Source organism: Tympanuchus pallidicinctus, unplaced genomic scaffold (genome assembly GCF_026119805.1).
Source record: "Tympanuchus pallidicinctus isolate F22 unplaced genomic scaffold, pur_lepc_1.0 scaffold20, whole genome shotgun sequence".
In the NCBI taxonomy this organism is placed as follows: Eukaryota; Metazoa; Chordata; class Aves; order Galliformes; family Phasianidae; genus Tympanuchus; species Tympanuchus pallidicinctus.
In genome coordinates this window covers 6,943,330-6,962,479 of record NW_026294722.1, presented here as the reverse complement: position 1 = coordinate 6,962,479, position 19,150 = coordinate 6,943,330, and the positions used below count along the sequence as shown (strand labels likewise).

The 19,150-nt window shown below is 45.3% G+C and overlaps 1 protein-coding gene and 1 long non-coding RNA gene across 2 annotated transcripts in view; both read right to left on the bottom strand.

The window, feature by feature from the left end:
- LOC128080810 (uncharacterized) overlaps positions 1-19,150 on the bottom strand; it is a 123,962-nt gene that overhangs the window by 85,237 nt on the left and 19,575 nt on the right. The gene's annotated exons all lie outside the window — the stretch shown is intronic.
- Positions 7,135-9,818, bottom strand: LOC128080807 (uncharacterized). Its single transcript, XM_052683447.1, is given in 3 exon segments — positions 7,135-7,449; positions 7,452-7,848; positions 7,851-9,818. Coding segments are annotated over 3 exon segments (1,551 nt in total). The 5' UTR covers positions 8,751-9,818; the 3' UTR covers positions 7,135-7,195.

Below are 19,150 nucleotides of genomic sequence, written 5' to 3'. Positions count from 1 at the left end.
GCTGCAGCAGAAGGCTGTGCAGCCATCCACAGGGATCCGGGCGGGCTGGAGAAACGGCTTGAGGGGAATCTCAAGGACTGCACAAGGGCAAGTGCAAAGTCCTGCCCTCGGGGAGGAACAACCCGGGGCACCAGGGCACATGAGGAGTGACCAGCTGGAAAGCAGCCCTGCAAAAAAGCCCCTTGGCCACCAACCCTCTGCAAAGCACGCTTGGAGGCGGCTTTGGCAAGGGACATGAAGACTAACAAAGGCTTCCTTCCTCAAGTGCATTGGCCAGAAAAAGGAAAGGCAACGTACGGCCCCAACCAACCAATAAATAAGACAGGAAGAGCTAATGACTAACAAGTGACGTGGAGGAGGCCGAAGTTAATGTTAAAATTCGTAGCCCTAAGGAGGATTACACACTCCAAGAAGAATATACAACGATGATGTTCATGACCCTCCTTCAAAGATCCTTGAGGTCCCTTCCAACCTGAGTATTTCTAGGATTCTATGATTGTAAGGAGACAAGAGAAACAGAGAAGCTGTGCTGCTCTTTCCCCACCAAGACAGAGAGAGAGCCCTTCTTGCTAAGCTCTGCCCCTTCCCTTCCCTTCGTGGTGAAAAATACCCAGGATAGCATTTGCTTTGCTAGCACGGCTATCAAACATCAGCACGGTCACAGCTACGGCACTGATCAATGGCAACACCAAATCCATTCCATTGGTTGCTTCAACCAATCGTTTATTTGTCACCGCTTGTGAAAATGTCCCACAGAAAGTCCTTGGCTGGACTCGGGCAGGCAAATGCCAACAACAGCAACGCCACAACAAGCGCACAGCAAAGCTCCCCCTATGCGCGCCCTTGGCAACGGCATCGCAGAGTCACAGTCAGCCCATGCGCTCACAATGGGCCGGCATCGCAGAGTCACAGTCAGCCCATGAGCTCACAATGGGCCGGGTGCCTATAAATAGCCAGCGGGCCCAGCACTCCTTGAGTCTTGCTGGCGACTCTCGAGGTGTAAGCGGGATCGCGACACACTGAGAACTTGCCAGTGCGTTACAGGAGTCTTCGAGTGGACTGTGAGGGAGGCGCAAATCCATCGTTGGGGCTCCGAATCCATCCTTGGAGCCCCACAGCGCCAGGGCAGCCGCAGCCATGAGCCGGGAGGCGGCTGCCAACCGCAGGCGGAAGGGGTGGGCCTGGCCGGTGGAGGCCCGCGAGGACCGCTGCCCGATTTGCTTGGACCGGGTCACCGACACCGTCCGTGCTCTGCCCTGCAGGCACCTCTTCTGCAGGGTGTGCCTTGAGGAATGGGCGGCCAACAGCCCTCGCTGCCCCCTGTGCCGGCAGAGAATATTCGCCAAACAGCGCCTGGACTGGCGCCCCTCTGCTCGGCCCCCGACCTGCTCGCCCCAGGGGAAGCTTCAGCGCACCAGGGAGCGCCGGGACGCAAGATCTGCCCGGCGCTCCCGCAGCGCCCCACCGCGCAGCCCACCGCGCAGCCGCTCCAGGTCCCCCCGCCGGCTGGTGCGGAGCTCCTCGTGGCACGGGGATGTCCGCCAGCGCAGCCGCTATGAAGAACTGCCGCGGCAGGAGGAGGACCGCGAGTGGCTGAGGCGGGTGGCACGGGAGCGGCAGATGGGCGCCGGAGAGCCCGCACGGCACCCCGACGGGCCCCCCTTGTGAGCAGGCGACCCGACGTCATCCGAGAACAGCACGGGGACAGACCATCAGTTCCCTGCCCTGCTGGAGCAGACCACCTGCAGCTCCAGCTCATCCTTCCATACTTCACTGATCGGCCTCGGTCAGCCCACAGTGCCCAGGTTGGGGCTGCTGCTACCAGCCACCCAGGCACTGCACAGAGCCCAGCAAACGGCGGCCGAGTGGTGGAAGAACACAACATCTCCGCTACGAGGACGGCGCTGGGATGGCCCTCCTGGAGGCCACAGAGAGGGGGCGGGGGGATCTGGGCATAAACATTCCAATAAACATCCACACACCCTCAAATGAGCAGTTGTTGCGTCTAGTTCTTTCGGGAAGCTAAACTGTAAGCCTGCAATCCCAGTGCAAAACAGGGATGGGGAATGAGGAAGGGGTTGGCTGGAGAAACCAGCCGTTGGCTTCCAGAACACTGAGAGCCCGAGCTCTGTGACTGCATGGCAGCACGCACCAGGGGGGCAGAGGGCTTAAATGGCACCATGGAATGCCATACTGAAGTCAGAGCAGGTGAGGTGTGCCCACAGCACACAGACAGCAGCCCCTTGCAAGCAAGACAGTTGTGTCAGTCAGGAGAGTGCTGACATGGCTTGTGTTCCTCCCAGAAAACAGCCTGAGGTGCTACTGTAAGCCACCACCTGGATGTACATGACAGGCATTGAATCCAACACAGCGAGCACGAGGCCTGGCACCTGGTTTCCTTGGACAACCAAGAAAAAGCTTGGACATGATGTTACTGCAACCTCTTTTGAATCATCCATGTGTAGCTGCATTTCCAAACACCTCCCCTCAATTTCTGCCTCCAGAAAGTAAGAAAAGTTGCTTTCCCTTGTGTAAATCTGATCTCTGCTGTTGCTACAACACTTGCAAGATGCATAACGTGAGGGCCACCCTACACACACTTTAGACTAAGCAAACCTCCCTGGGTTTTATTCCAACAAGAAACACTACAGCTCGACCAACCTCTCACGCTACATTCAGCGACACTAATTCCCATCACGGCTGTAAGCAGCTGGGCCTTGGCATTCCAGCCCGCCGGCACACAGCCCAGCCCATCCTGCAGCCATCCCCTGCCAACATGGCGCTGACTCTGCCCCACCAAGCGGCTCATTACTGCTTGTGAGGCTCACCTGCCTGTGCAGGCCTTCAGTCTGTACCCAGCTATGCTTACAAGCAAATCTCATGCCTCTTGCGTCTGGATTCCAAGTCTTCCAGCACTTAAAGGGAGCTTAACAGGAGAGAGAGCAACTGCTCACACTGTCAGACAGAGACAGGACCAGGGGGAACAGTTTTCACCAAAACAGAGGGAGATTTAGGTTCCACGCAAAGAGAAATCTCTTTACTCAGAGGGCGCTGAGGCCCTGGCGCTGCTGCCCAGAGGAGTGGGGGGCCCCCGTCCCCAGAGGCATTCAAGGCCACGTTGGATGGAGCCTGTGATGCCTGAGCTGCCGCGTGGAAACCCTGGCCATGGCAAAGGGCTGGAACTGAGTGGGCTTGAAGGTCCTTCCCAACCGAAGCCATCACGTGAGTCTAAGCATACGGAGAGATGCAGCGGTGCTTAGAATCGCTCCCAGGGAAGTCTGCCGGGGAGGGAAATCTGAAAGTTTCAGACTATTACTGTGCAGTGATTCACTGCAGAGGTCAGGCTACAGGAGTGAAATGCGAGTCTGTGATGTGAGGCAGGGACCTGAGATAGGGAAATGAAGCTAAGAGACAGGGCTGCAAGCTGAATGACCACATTCAGATGGCAGCATGAGATGCTTACGTGCTAGCAGGGCCATCAGTAAGTGTAGCCTTTGGGATACAGTTGTAACTGTGCCACGAAACAACTTCACCTGGAAAATGACTCGGGGCAATCTGCAAACAATGCCAAGCTGAGATACCTGTGCCCCTCGGCACCTCTGCAGATCTGCTGCTCTGCCCGAATTTGGAAGAACTGCAGCCACCCTGCAGGCTCTTTGCAGGGGTCAAAAGTGGGTCCAGTCCCACAGAAGAGCCTTCAGGACGATCTGGAGTGATGGAACGCAGCGTACCCGCACAGGGCCGCGCAGGATCCCAAGCTGGGAAGAGTGGCTGCTGCAGCAGAAGGCTGTGCAGCCATCCACAGGGATCCGGGCGTGCTGGAGAAACGGCTTGAGGGGAATCTCAAGGACTGCACAAGGGCAAGTGCAAAGTCCTGCCCTCGGGGAGGAACAACCCGGGGCACCAGGGCACATGAGGAGTGACCAGCTGGAAAGCAGCCCTGCAAAAAAGCCCCTTGGCCACCAACCCTCTGCAAAGCACGCTTGGAGGCGGCTTTGGCAAGGGACATGAAGACTAACAAAGGCTTCCTTCCTCAAGTGCATTGGCCAGAAAAAGGAAAGGCAACGTACGGCCCCAACCAACCAATAAATAAGACAGGAAGAGCTAATGACTAACAAGTGACGTGGAGGAGGCCGAAGTTAATGTTAAAATTCGTAGCCCTAAGGAGGATTACACACTCCAAGAAGAATATACAACGATGATGTTCATGACCCTCCTTCAAAGATCCTTGAGGTCCCTTCCAACCTGAGTATTTCTAGGATTCTATGATTGTAAGGAGACAAGAGAAACAGAGAAGCTGTGCTGCTCTTTCCCCACCAAGACAGAGAGAGAGCCCTTCTTGCTAAGCTCTGCCCCTTCCCTTCCCTTCGTGGTGAAAAATACCCAGGATAGCATTTGCTTTGCTAGCACGGCTATCAAACATCAGCACGGTCACAGCTACGGCACTGATCAATGGCAACACCAAATCCATTCCATTGGTTGCTTCAACCAATCGTTTATTTGTCACCGCTTGTGAAAATGTCCCACAGAAAGTCCTTGGCTGGACTCGGGCAGGCAAATGCCAACAACAGCAACGCCACAACAAGCGCACAGCAAAGCTCCCCCTATGCGCGCCCTTGGCAACGGCATCGCAGAGTCACAGTCAGCCCATGCGCTCACAATGGGCCGGCATCGCAGAGTCACAGTCAGCCCATGAGCTCACAATGGGCCGGGTGCCTATAAATAGCCAGCGGGCCCAGCACTCCTTGAGTCTTGCTGGCGACTCTCGAGGTGTAAGCGGGATCGCGACACACTGAGAACTTGCCAGTGCGTTACAGGAGTCTTCGAGTGGACTGTGAGGGAGGCGCAAATCCATCGTTGGGGCTCCGAATCCATCCTTGGAGCCCCACAGCGCCAGGGCAGCCGCAGCCATGAGCCGGGAGGCGGCTGCCAACCGCAGGCGGAAGGGGTGGGCCTGGCCGGTGGAGGCCCGCGAGGACCGCTGCCCGATTTGCTTGGACCGGGTCACCGACACCGTCCGTGCTCTGCCCTGCAGGCACCTCTTCTGCAGGGTGTGCCTTGAGGAATGGGCGGCCAACAGCCCTCGCTGCCCCCTGTGCCGGCAGAGAATATTCGCCAAACAGCGCCTGGACTGGCGCCCCTCTGCTCGGCCCCCGACCTGCTCGCCCCAGGGGAAGCTTCAGCGCACCAGGGAGCGCCGGGACGCAAGATCTGCCCGGCGCTCCCGCAGCGCCCCACCGCGCAGCCCACCGCGCAGCCGCTCCAGGTCCCCCCGCCGGCTGGTGCGGAGCTCCTCGTGGCACGGGGATGTCCGCCAGCGCAGCCGCTATGAAGAACTGCCGCGGCAGGAGGAGGACCGCGAGTGGCTGAGGCGGGTGGCACGGGAGCGGCAGATGGGCGCCGGAGAGCCCGCACGGCACCCCGACGGGCCCCCCTTGTGAGCAGGCGACCCGACGTCATCCGAGAACAGCACGGGGACAGACCATCAGTTCCCTGCCCTGCTGGAGCAGACCACCTGCAGCTCCAGCTCATCCTTCCATACTTCACTGATCGGCCTCGGTCAGCCCACAGTGCCCAGGTTGGGGCTGCTGCTACCAGCCACCCAGGCACTGCACAGAGCCCAGCAAACGGCGGCCGAGTGGTGGAAGAACACAACATCTCCGCTACGAGGACGGCGCTGGGATGGCCCTCCTGGAGGCCACAGAGAGGGGGCGGGGGGATCTGGGCATAAACATTCCAATAAACATCCACACACCCTCAAATGAGCAGTTGTTGCGTCTAGTTCTTTCGGGAAGCTAAACCGTAAGCCTGCAATCCCAGTGCAAAACAGGGATGAGGAATGAGGAAGGGGTTGGCTGGAGAAACCAGCCGTTGGCTTCCAGAACACTGAGAGCCCGAGCTCTGTGACTGCATGGCAGCACGCACCAGGGGGGCAGAGGGCTTAAATGGCACCATGGAATGCCATACTGAAGTCAGAGCAGGTGAGGTGTGCCCACAGCACACAGACAGCAGCCCCTTGCAAGCAAGACAGTTGTGTCAGTCAGGAGAGTGCTGACATGGCTTGTGTTCCTCCCAGAAAACAGCCTGAGGTGCTACTGTAAGCCACCACCTGGATGTACACGATAGGCATTGAATCCAACACAGCGAGCACGAGGCCTGGCACCTGGTTTCCTTGGACAACCAAGAAAAAGCTTGGACATGATGTTACTGCAACCTCTTTTGAATCATCCATGTGTAGCTGCATTTCCAAACACCTCCCCTCAATTTCTGCCTCCAGAAAGTAAGAAAAGTTGCTTTCCCTTGCGTAAATCTGATCTCTGCTGTTGCTACAACACTTGCAAGATGCATAACGTGAGGGCCACCCTACACACACTTTAGACTAAGCAAACCTCCCTGGGTTTTATTCCAACAAGAAACACTACAGCTCGACCAACCTCTCACGCTACATTCAGCGACACTAATTCCCATCACGGCTGTAAGCAGCTGGGCCTTGGCATTCCAGCCCGCCGGCACACAGCCCAGCCCATCCTGCAGCCATCCCCTGCCAGCATGGCGCTGACTCTGCCCCACCAAGCGGCTCATTACTGCTTGTGAGGCTCACCTGCCTGTGCAGGCCTTCAGTCTGTACCCAGCTATGCTTACAAGCAAATCTCATGCCTCTTGCGTCTGGATTCCAAGTCTTCCAGCACTTAAAGGGAGCTTAACAGGAGAGAGAGCAACTGCTCACACTGTCAGACAGAGACAGGACCAGGGGGAACAGTTTTCACCAAAACAGAGGGAGATTTAGGTTCCACGCAAAGAGAAATCTCTTTACTCAGAGGGTGCTGAGGCCCTGGCGCTGCTGCCCAGAGGAGTGGGGGGCCCCCGTCCCCAGAGGCATTCAAGGCCACGTTGGATGGAGCCTGTGATGCCTGAGCTGCCGCGTGGAAACCCTGGCCATGGCAAAGGGCTGGAACTGAGTGGGCTTGAAGGTCCTTCCCAACCGAAGCCATCACGTGAGTCTAAGCATACGGAGAGATGCAGCGGTGCTTAGAATCGCTCCCAGGGAAGTCTGCCGGGGAGGGAAATCTGAAAGTTTCAGACTATTACTGTGCAGTGATTCACTGCAGAGATCAGGCTTCCCCTTTGTTGTGAGCTTTCTAATACATCCACCCTTCAGCGCCCCCACCCCCCTCACTTGGGTGGGGCGGAAACATCAGTTTTCCAATGGCTTGGATAGCCGTTCAGGTTCCCTGAGAGAGGCCCTAGGACCTGGGGTTTTGCTTTCCTCAAGATTCTCCAGCTTTTGTTCTGGCCACCAGTTAACTAATTTCTCTAACCTATCTGTTGTCAATCCATCCATCAAATTTCGTGGAATACCCTTTTTCCAGCCCAGAGTCCAAAGTCCATTATGTTTATGAAAGATATTCTGCCTACCGGTTTTACTGGCAATGAGACCCTTCCAGACCCACTGAGCTTTGGGCTAGGTGGCCTGGGGGCAAGACTGGCTGCTGCAAGCCTTACACCTGTGGGCTCAGATTTACTGGGAAAAGAAACCACCGGCCCATATTTTCTTCCATAGTTAATTAACTCTTGGTCTACCTCCACCCACGTCCATACTTTGCAGCCTGACTGCAGATGGTTGGGAGTTACAGTTTCTTCTAACACTGCCCGGGTTCTTTCTCCCTGTGACATAGCTTGTATCCTTGCTTGTAATTGTATGCCTATGGGTTTCAGTGATTCCGGAAGCCCTCTAATTAAAGGAGTCATTCTCTCAGGATCAATGGGCATCATCATGGGCGATTCATGATGCGGCTGCAGCTTTCTATCATACATCAGTTGGAGACAAGCAGCCTTTTGAACTAGTTCTAGCTCTCTACTAGTTGGTCAGTAGTTCCAGTAATGGCAAGAGGGTCTCCCCGTTCTAAAGGGTTGAGACCACCTGCCCAATAGGCAGCCCTTTGCGTTAATGACCAGGGAGCACGATTGTTACCAGTAGTTAAAAATACTCCTGGTCCCCAGTAACCTTCTGCTTCCTTTTCTGTTAACCGAATCTGGTCACCACCAGTGAGACTCACCCTCCATACATATTCTGTTTCTGATTCCTTTGGAGAGCGGCTAAAGCCCCTTCTCAATTTTGCAAGCTCGGTGGCCGAGAAGGGAATTTCCTTAGCATTCATTTGAGGATCTAGATCCTCACTGTTATCGAAGATATATTCTGTTTTTATCAAGGGACGCAATGGGGCTATTGGGATTTCTAATTTGTCTAGTCTTTCCTTTATTTCTTGTAGTTCTTCCTGAGGAAAAGTTTTTTCTTGAGGCAAACCATGGGTGACAGTATCACTAGTATCCTTACATGTTAACAGTTCTTTGAAAACCATCTGCAACAAGGCCGAATTATGTTTCTCTCTTTCTAATTGTTCCTCGAGATTAACTATTTGATTCTGCAGAGTTTTTACCAATTCTTGTGTAACTCTAACCGATTCCTGTAGTGCTTCTATGGTTTGGAGTTCTGCCGAATGCTTTTCATTTTGGAACTCCACGGCAGCTTTTAAAGCAGCCCCGAGTACGGCACAAATAAACGACTTTCCTTTTCCAGCTCGTGTACGAGTCTCATTCTGTAAGACACTCATGCGGTCTGAAACACTCTGCAAATTATGCCAATTTTGGCGTGCCCAGTCCACCCCTGATAAAGAGGGACAAGCACCATGCTTTTCTAAAAGGTCAAATAACACTTCTTCACTTTTCATACTGGCAATACTGTTACTCATTTCTTAATACAATGAAAGATCTATACTAAGAGAGGAGGAGGTACATGTATTCAAAAGCTCAGTTACTCCATACCGCTCCTCCCAGGGAGATACACCACAACTAAACAAATGCAAATGCTCCAATCACTTTCTTTGGGGGGAGCACAAAAAATGTGAAGCTAAAGCAACACTTTCTAGGTTTCAATAGAGTAAATAAAACTTCTTGGAGAGGCACACACGTTTAAGTCACAACATATCACTTCCTCACTTCCCCTAGAGGCGTGCGCACACAGACACACCGCACTTCAGTTACCAAATAACCAAGAGGTCTTCCCAAGGAGGCACACACGTATTAAACAAAATGCAAATAGTCAAAATACGTCCCCGAGAGGTACACACATAAAAGGTAAAGTTTCAGAATATGGAGCGGTCTTCCTGGAGAAGGACTCATGTCTGAATTTTCAAAACTATCGCTCCTTGCAACTCCAGGAGGTGCACACAAAGAAAGTTTCAGACTATATCTGGAAGGACAACACTCTCACGGTGGGTATCCTGCCTTGATTACGCCATTAAATAAATGTCTCGCTCCAATTTCTAGGAGGGAGAGGAGGTTCTTTTATTATCTCTATACCCAGCGTGAGATTAAGAAGCAACGGTTCAAATGTTGGTTCGACCAGTTTATTACAAATCTTAATTAGGGAAACTTGGAAGGGGAGGACGAACACTATTATGAATTAGGGTGATGGGGAAGGGAAGGAGGGCGATAGAAAAGATAGAAAAGAAGAGGCAAGGAGTCTTTATAGGAAGCAAGAGGGACATAGTCACCACCATGGATCCAGTGAGGTTCATAGTTCAGTCTTTGATCTTCAGTAGTGGTGGGTCGTCGAGCATTGTTGTTCTATTGAAGACAAAGAACGACGAAGCACGACGACCATGGCGATGATGGCCCTTTTTCAATGGTTTCAAAGTGGTCGAGTCAACTGTCTTTGGAGTGACAGCTCAAATCCAAAGTGGTTGAGTCAGCTCTCCTTTGAGTGGCAGCTTTTGGCTCTGGGATCTCAGCAGAAACTCTTTTGTTCCCATCTTCCGGGCCTTGCCAGCAGATAAGAAGGAGCAGGGATGCCCATCTGCATCCTGTTTTTCACAGAACACAATGGTATCGTTCCCCAATTTTCCCACACCTATCTGGAGCTGTTTAGTCACAGGCCAGATCTTCCACCAGTAAACACTCCTGAGCACTCTCATCTGCTCTTCTACAGAGCAAGCAGCTCTGGAGGAAGTGGCTTTCAAATGTTCCCAAATCGATATCCATTGTCACACGGTTAGCACCCATTAGTCGCCTCCTCAACAAATCAATCAGAGTCTTATCACAAGGAATACCTCAGGAAGCAAGCTTTGAGCCAAAAAACAAAGAAGGATTCTCACACACTGCTTTTTGATTGAGTAAATTATGTGAGATCAAAATTGCGAATGATTCACTTAATCTCCCACCACTGACCAAGAAATTTGAAGTAAAGTATTTAAAGCAAACAGGACTTAGATGTTCCTGTAGGAATCTATTACAGGAGGGCAGACTAGGAGTGGTTTTATAACTAGTCCAAAGAGTTTGTATTTAAATAAAGCTGTACCCCTCCCATCAAACAGAAATCTTACGTGAAAGAACATGTTGTAACTGGAGAAAGTATGTTCCATAAACAAAAGGCCAGTCAAAAAAACTAAGGCTCACCCACTGTTATTAATGGAAAACTTGTATACTATACATGAAAAAAATACTTTCAGAATATATTTCAATTTTACTCGGACAGCACTTACCTTCACTCTAAGAAACATAGTTCTTAGTATAAATTCAAATTAGTGACCAGCATTGCCAATAAAACAAATGAATAGCTGGGGAATATTTAGATCTACCAGTGGAGTGCATGCTGTACAGAAACAGCATTATGTCCTTACAGGTATAGAATTTTAAATGAAAGTAACATTATTAGCTAGTGTCTAGCTTCATGCACTTTGCTTCACAGACACTATTATGCATTGAGCAGCAATTAGTGAGTCACCAGGGATACCTTTCTAGACTCTTCAGGTCAGAAAAGCTAATTAACCTTCCTCCTGCATTCTGAACAGACCACAGTAATCAGTACCAAATCTTATCCTTCTTCTTTTTTCCTTTCCTTTCTTTCCTTTTTTTTTTTTTTTTTTTAAATCTACTTTAAGATATTGTTGGCAAATTAGAAAAAACACTACAGACGCTCTCCTGATAAAAATAGAAAATCCACTAAAGAGGTCAAAGTGCTGAAAGTGCGACACAGGCTTGTTTGTTTATACCACTGATTCTTTGTTTAATAGATTTTTTACAAAGCTCCATGAATTCAATTTAATTAGCTATCCATTTACACTACAGGTAACAGCAGTCACACAGCAGTGACTGACGTCTGAAAACAATTGTATTTGCTTTGACTCTGTGTGCAAATGCAATGACATTTACAGTAGTCGTCCTTGGAAAGAAGCAGCATCTAACCCTCCAGGCTGGTGATACAAAGCGACAAAGGTATTGCAGTATGTCAGTGTGCATGATGTTATGACGGGTCAAGGTGAGATGACATGGTGGAGATGAACTAGCTCCATACAGTGCTGTCACATTTTATCTGCCACTTGGAAGGAGACAGCGCTACTTCTTGGGATGCATCTATCGACAGGTGAATTGTAAGAGCCACTGCCTCCAAGTAGGCAGTCAGAACATAGTTTCTGAGCTTCTGAGTAGTTTCATTCTGTAGTTAATGCCTCATGCAAGAAGATACAGTGCAAAAATATATGCTTGTATAGAATATCAAAACTATACCAGAAAAACAAAACAACAGCCTGAGCCTTCTTGCATCTGATGCACGTATGATTTCCTTCATGCCCTTTTTCCTGCAGTTCCTTTTGAAAATGGTAAGGACACTTATTTTCTCTTCTGTAGCTGCTATTCTGGCCACATTACAAACTTTCATTTCAGTTAGGAATACAGCATCTATCCATCTTCCAGATGCAAGGAGAACTTCCTCCTCCCCCACCTTTTCAAAAGCAATGCTACATCACCACACACACAGGAGACCTGTATACGAATACCACTCTGACATCTTTGCAGCACCTTTTGTATAAGGTGCATCTACGTTTTATCTTTAAAAAGCAGAGAGACAAATCAAAGCAAATCTGGCAACACTTTTCATCTTGGCAAGTCAGCTTTCTGCTCATGTGTTGCCTCGGTTCCAGAGCAATAGGTAAACAGCATCACGTTAGCAAAGCTGGTATTACGTCGATCTACTGTGGTGCTGAGCAAGAAGAGTGAGCAGGAGCCATTCCAAGCTGATTGCTGAGCTGGCAGCTGACAGCAAGTGTAACTGTGCAGGTGAAAACCAAAGCAATGGAATTGTTAACATGTATCCGACTTCATTTCAAACAAGTCTCTAAATTTTCTGATCTCAACACACGAGCACACACTTAAAGCAAACCCTGGTTAAGATCTTATTTCGGATATTCTTATTTTCATGGGACTTGCACTTTTTAATGATAAAGGATTCTTGTTTCCATTAATAGTTGGCTTGAGGACCACTCATGTAAATTGCAGGCAAACTAAATTCAGATACAGCAACGAACCCTCTACAGAAGTAGGGAAAGGTCATTCACAACATAAGGAAGATCAATGGTCAAAAGATTTTGGGCAAAAAAACAAAAAACAAACCACACAACCAAAAAAAAAACCAAACAACAAAACAAAGGAAGGTGTGTATATAGGAAAGAGATCAAAACAGTTTTACTGCTGTATTCAAATACAAGAAAAATATCTTCAAACCCCAGTGGAATGTGCCAGGTGGTTTAAGTAAATGAACCTGTTTCATGTTTTCAGTGTTCCACTGTGCATTGAATAGCACAAATCACTGGACTTGAATTATATTAGAACAGCCCAGCAATCTGTAAAACTAATGTTTCAAACTCCTGCGTAATAAGTTAAAATAATTCCACTCATCGGACAGAAAACTTGCTTCTGAGAAGCCTTTGAAAAAGTATTTTCAAGGTAAAATATGTGATTGTTGTTTCTCTCTCTTTTTTCTTTAAAAAAAAAAAAAAAAAAGCTGTATCTTCTTCACAGCTTCGGTCATAGAAAAACATTTCATGTAAAATGTGTTTTTCTCTGACATTTAGATGTCTTGCAAAGTGGTTTATTATAGATCTTGTGGACGTCTGGCTACTTAATTAAATGTCAGAAACATATTCTCTGTCCTCATATGAATGAATACAAGGAGTTTGTTTATTCATAGACTATTTGTTATTCTTTTTCTGTTCCTCACACAAAATGATCAGTTGGAAAGTAAGCCATCAGGGACACTTAAAATTTTTAAGGGTCAAAAATCTAATTAACTTCCACAACTGTGCTTAAAATGATGAGTAATATTAGACAAGTTCTTACAGGAATCTACAGAACCATGCATTTGCAACTGGTTTTCAGTTGACCTTTAATGTTATTTTCTGAACACCCATGGAAGAAGCTGAGAATACAGAAACTAGGCTAATATTAATTTTAGCTCTTAGCAAACACATTTAGGACTTCACACTGCAGGTCTTAGTCTGAATTGTGCTTATTTGCAGGAATAATTCAGTTAAAAGTGTGGGCTGATGCTGTAAGCCCTGCTAAGTGCAAAGAGTGCGATACAGCTGAGAGCTGACAGATACTTGCTGTTTTAAGCGTTTAATGAATGAATGAAGAAAGATGAAGGAATATGCTATAGAAGAGTGGAAGGAAATAATCTGGAAAAACTTAATTTCTTTTACATTATATGTGAAATAAATTTTACATTTCATCTTCATGAAAATTGTGACCTATTTGGATTAATTCTAGATTCTCTTGCATTTCAGAATGTGCAGTACAAAAATACACTGCTTCTCTCTTTCCATCATAATTGATCACACTGTAATGAGACATAGAAGAAAGTCTATATATTTTTATTGAATCGGTATAAACAGTGGCTTGTGGTCACTGCTACCCAGCACCAACCTGTAGGTCAGGACACACATCCCAGAACTGATGACAAAATTTAAATACAGTGCTAAATAAGCGTAAATAAGTAAAGGACCAAGAGATCACAAGTTTACTTAAGAATGTTGCTTATAATTTAAAGTGAAAATACACAAGTGGCAAATTGTGCAAAGTGGATAAAGGCTTTTTACTCTGGAGAAAGGGATAACGCTATTGAGAAGCATTTGTTTTTGTTTCCATGTATCTGACACCAGTCTGAGATTACATACAGTCATGCATCAAAACCAATGACACTGTATGTGAATGTAACTCATGGCTAAGGCATCAAAATTCATTTAGACACTACTGAACTTGGACGAACTGCTTTCATGTTTGCTGAACCATTTTGTGGGTAATCAGTACCTCTGGTCAAAATGCAGTACTGTAACAGGCCAAGTGAAACACAACCTGAACTTCAAAGACCATCAGTTCTGGACTGTTTCTGTAAGGGACCTGTCTGATTCACAGATCTTGCCTCACCATATTCTATGAAATAGGATTAACTCTAAGAAGAGGAATCATACATTTCCAGACAGAAAACTACACTTATCAACATGGCCACGAGTAAGGATACTTCACTTGCACAAAAAAAGGAGAACAAAGCTAATTCACATCTCCAGCATTACAAAACAGATCATTATCTTCAATGACTATTTTGGATCAAGTAGGATGTTTGTAAAATACTGTAAGTACTATAGAAAAATTGTGCCAGAGATCTTAAAAGAAAGAACATAGTGCTTGTATGCTGAAAGCCAAGAGGTTCTACAGATGATCTGGTAAACATTGTGCTGTGCTCTCTATATTCTTCATAGAAACTTGAACTGAAAATGATTTTCACAGCAACTCTTCTTTTTACTGTCTGTAGTGAAACAAAGATTGTTCTAACTTAGGCAGCTACATCCAGAAAAAGATTCAAAATCTCCTTGCAATAGCTGACTTGTTTTTGTGTTATTTTTCACCAGTATATTTAGTAAAGTTTATAGCACAGCAGAAGACTTAATTGCATTGAACATTAGAATTTGGTATACATCATATTATAACCTGCATTGTATTTTAAGAGGGGTTAAGCCTTCAATATTTATGTGTCAAGTTTTTTTTTTTGTTCTCTGTAATACTGTAATTATTTAAGACTGACAATTTGTAGTTCTTGATATTTTTGCTACAAACATACTGAACTTAATACATCAGAGGTGTGCATCCAGTTAGGAGCACCTCCATTAATTCTTTTGTACAGCAGAAGATCAATCTATGAAAAGCAAAATTCTAACCAAGCATCTAATTGGTGAGGCACTGGAGTTTGTATGTGTGAGGAGATTTGGCTGCAAAAGACAGAAATGTGCTGCTTGCATTCTGTTCAGATGGGAATTACCTATCTTGTATGCTTTAAGCTTCCTTTATCTTTTCAGGGGTAGTTAAATCTATGAAGTTTTAGGCATGTAGGACCTGTGATCTGAGCATAGCTGAGGATCAAAGACTGAATCAAAAAAGCTTTGTGTAAATTTTCCTTCAAGTTTTCTATCATCACAAGCTATATCTTACAGTTTTGCAGCTACTGCCAGTGTGGACATTAGATTGATACAAGCACATTGCTGTTCCTTGCAATTTTCATATTTTAGCTCTCATTATTAAACAATTAACAAGATCTGTAATATCAGATGTTCCCAAGGAATGCTGTTCACTGTTCCCTACTAATTTCAGATGTATAAAAAAATTCCATTATAGAACACAGATAAAGAAAATAGAATTTGAAAATGCTGATATGAATGCTTTAAAAAAAACCCTCAGACCTAATGCACACTTTTCTGTTGTTCTGTATATCCTGAGAGCAGCAGCTGATCTTTGCCACAGGAGCAGTAACTGTATAGGTTGCTCTGGCAACAGGACACACAGGAACAGGATTGCACTCAAGGCAAAACGTTAAGGAGGGAAATTTTACCTCAGATATCTACTGCCAAAGATCTGGGCATATGCTGAACTTTAAGCCTCTAAGTAGTTGCCAGCGATTTTAGTTCTCCCTCTGCACAGAAGTGGTCATTTACCTTGATTAGAACAGAGTAAGAACTAACCATAAGAGAATTTTTTTCTTTCTCCAGTTGTTATATGTTTTTTTCAGGTTGGAGGCATAGTTAGGGAGGATAACTGCTGGTAGAGTGTTTTTCATGGATTAGCATTCTGGTTTATTTTATATATTTTCATTGCTAAACTGACACAAAAGCTTGGGACAATGCTTACGATATTCAGTGTTGAAATATAGTTGAGAGAATTAGAATACATTACAGATCAACTGAGAATGGGAGTAATAGAAGTAGGATGAAATGCTACAGGACAGTTATTCACTTTGAGATGAATAACAAAAATTTCTGATGTAACCAAGGATGCTCATTAGCTTGAAAACAACAGAGCTGAAGAAAAGTCCTGGCTATATTACCTAGTCACAGAATGACTATGAACTGTTAATACATCTGTGGCTACAAAAAGTCACTGTTATGTCACGACACATCAGGAATCAATCCCTGTCAGAATATGACAGCAGAACTTAACTATGCTTAAGATATTAATTATAGTGAGGAATCTGCCAGTGTTACACATATTTTCTATTTTGTGTTATTTCTCACTGAAAAAAAACCTACATTTATTGATATGTGTATTGTCATAGGCAAAAATATTTATGTTAGACTAAAATAAAGCAGCACATACACAGATTAATGGAAAAAACTAGAATGGTTGCTTGTTAAAATTGCTCAATATCAAGCTCATTCTCAGGGATTATATGGTCTGAGAGAGCATCATGGCAGTCCTCTCTTCTACCACAGCAGCTGTACCCAAGCCTAATGGTTTGTAAATAAGATGAACAATGCAGGCAGATACACAGCAAGTTAGAAATTTAAACACTTTCACCTTCTTCCAGCAGCAGCAATGCTGATACCAAGGAATGGCTGAGTCTTCAGTCCTTTATTTTTATCTCTGTATCAGAGCCCACATGCACCCCTTGCATGCACTTTATTCCACACTCCCACTACGAAATGCATTTTGAGGACAGAACTCTTAAAGCAGATTTCATCATTGCAGGAAAAATAATACTGGAGTTAGTCCAATCTGGCCAGAAAACAATGTCTTACCACATGTTTCCCAGTAACATACTGAAACATAAATATGAAGTGCTGAAAATTGAATCGAGAAAACTATCACACTTCTGCAAATGAAAAGTGTTTCTGAAAATTGCATTTTCCAACCCTGGCTTATTTGACTTTAAATTGTTGACTTTTTTTAGTTTCCTATTAGTAGATGAAATGATGAAACTAGAGATCAAATTAGAAGTTTGTTCTGTGTAATATGCATATGCTTTGTAACATTACAAAGCAATGATACAGCCTCGATGATTTGTTTTGAATTTTGATTTACACTATTTATTTCTTTGGTTACTATTTTCTGGGTAATTAACTAAATAAAAAGTAATAGTAAGTTGCTGCAAACCTCATACTTTAAGATACTGACTGGGGAAAAAATGCCACAATTAAGCTAATGATGGGAATGCTAAAATGTTTAACAATACAGATTATGGCTTGGATTGTAGGACAATTAGAATATTTGTCTACTTTCAAATGGATGTAGTACTTCATGAAAGAAATGCCAGTAGATGGCACTCAGAAATATGTCCCAAGCTTCATTTTTGTCTGATCACTAAAATCTGATACTACCGTTCATAGCCAATACTTTTCCTTATACATTTCTTGGAATTAATTTTACAACCTTGACTTTTTAGGCTTACTAGACATACACTGAAACCTATCAAGTATTCAGAGAGTAGATACTCAGTATCCATCATGATATTACAATTTAAATTAGAAAAATGTGGGAGTACGTATGCAAACAAATTATCTAGACATTCCTTTTCTTTCAAAGCTGCAATTTGTGGGTTGTTCTTTTTTTTTATTTTATTTTTTTAAAGTCTGTTCTCATTTTGATAGACATACTGGTAAAATTCTGACCTGCTAGCCTAATTAATTAATGTGATTTGTTCACTAGACTTGAATGTCATTTTGCTTAGTGTGTTTGTTAGGGTTATATCAAGTATATCAAATTACCAAAGTATTTGGATGTGTTTCAGTGGCCTGACATTCTAGAAGCATTTTTATTCTATTCTGTGGGGCATTTTTTCTTTTTTTATAAATACCATTGCCTTTTAGCAAAGGGTAGCTTAACAAACTTTGACTTTGATCACCAAATCTGCAGCCCACATTCATTTCTATGTACTGTGAAGCAAGCTTCAAGTATGGAGCCTGCTCAAAAAAACAAACAAACAAACAAACAAACAAAAAAACCAACCACATACAGAGCAATCACTTCTAGGGGTAGACAATTTTGTTTCTCACCAAGGAGCTTAGAGTGGTAACAGAAGGTAGAGACTTCCTTGTACATTGAGTCTACACCACAGAAAACTCTAGATGCCTCTGCAGTAACATCATTACTGTATTCAGTGAAGAGACATTGCACAAAAACTGAGCCCCAGGGCTTTATGCTCACAGATGCTATTGCATTGGAAGTTGAGCAAAAGATGAAATCCATCCTAGGAAAGACAGATGATGTAGAATACCAAACAAAACACAGTCTTTTCAAAACCAAACAAAAATCATACACACACACAAAGCAACAACCAAAAACGCTACACTCATAGGATTTAAAAAGAAATGCTGAAGTAAAAAAAAGAAAAAGAAAGAATTGATAGGTACATAATAGGAGAATGCCTATGTCAACAAGAATGCAGAGCTTACATACTCTTCTAAAGGCTGTTTAGAATGTTAGGTGCTTTCTCATAATGACACCTGTAATGCTGCTTTACCCCTCAAAAAATGCAGCATAAAATACATTTTGCTTTCTTTCTACATATAGGAGTGGAGACAAAAGCCAAAGGAAAGCCACAATGCATTCTGAATTTTGCTGAAGAGGATCTGGATGTTCAAAAACTGGATTCAACATCCTGTGCATGATGTGACACTGCTTCCTGGGGCTTAACCTTGTCCCAGAACTGCCAAGGTTACAGCTGGGCTCAGATCACCGTGTAGATTACTGATAAAATACAACAGATCTAGCTTTTATCTGAGACAGCAGGACTACAGTTCAAATATTTGAGAAGCAAATAATTACGTATGATCGGGGTTTTATTTATCAGCGCTCTATGCTGAAACACAGCAATAATGAGAAACACAGACCTTTCTTATTTCCATAGCAAAGCAAGCCCAAGCTCCATGCAGGGATATACACAGATTACAGATGTAAGGAAGGGGCTCTGGCAGTGCTGAGCAAAAGCTATTGTCATGAAAACCAGTGACTAAAGCATCTCATCCAGCAAATGATAGCCCCACGCCAAATA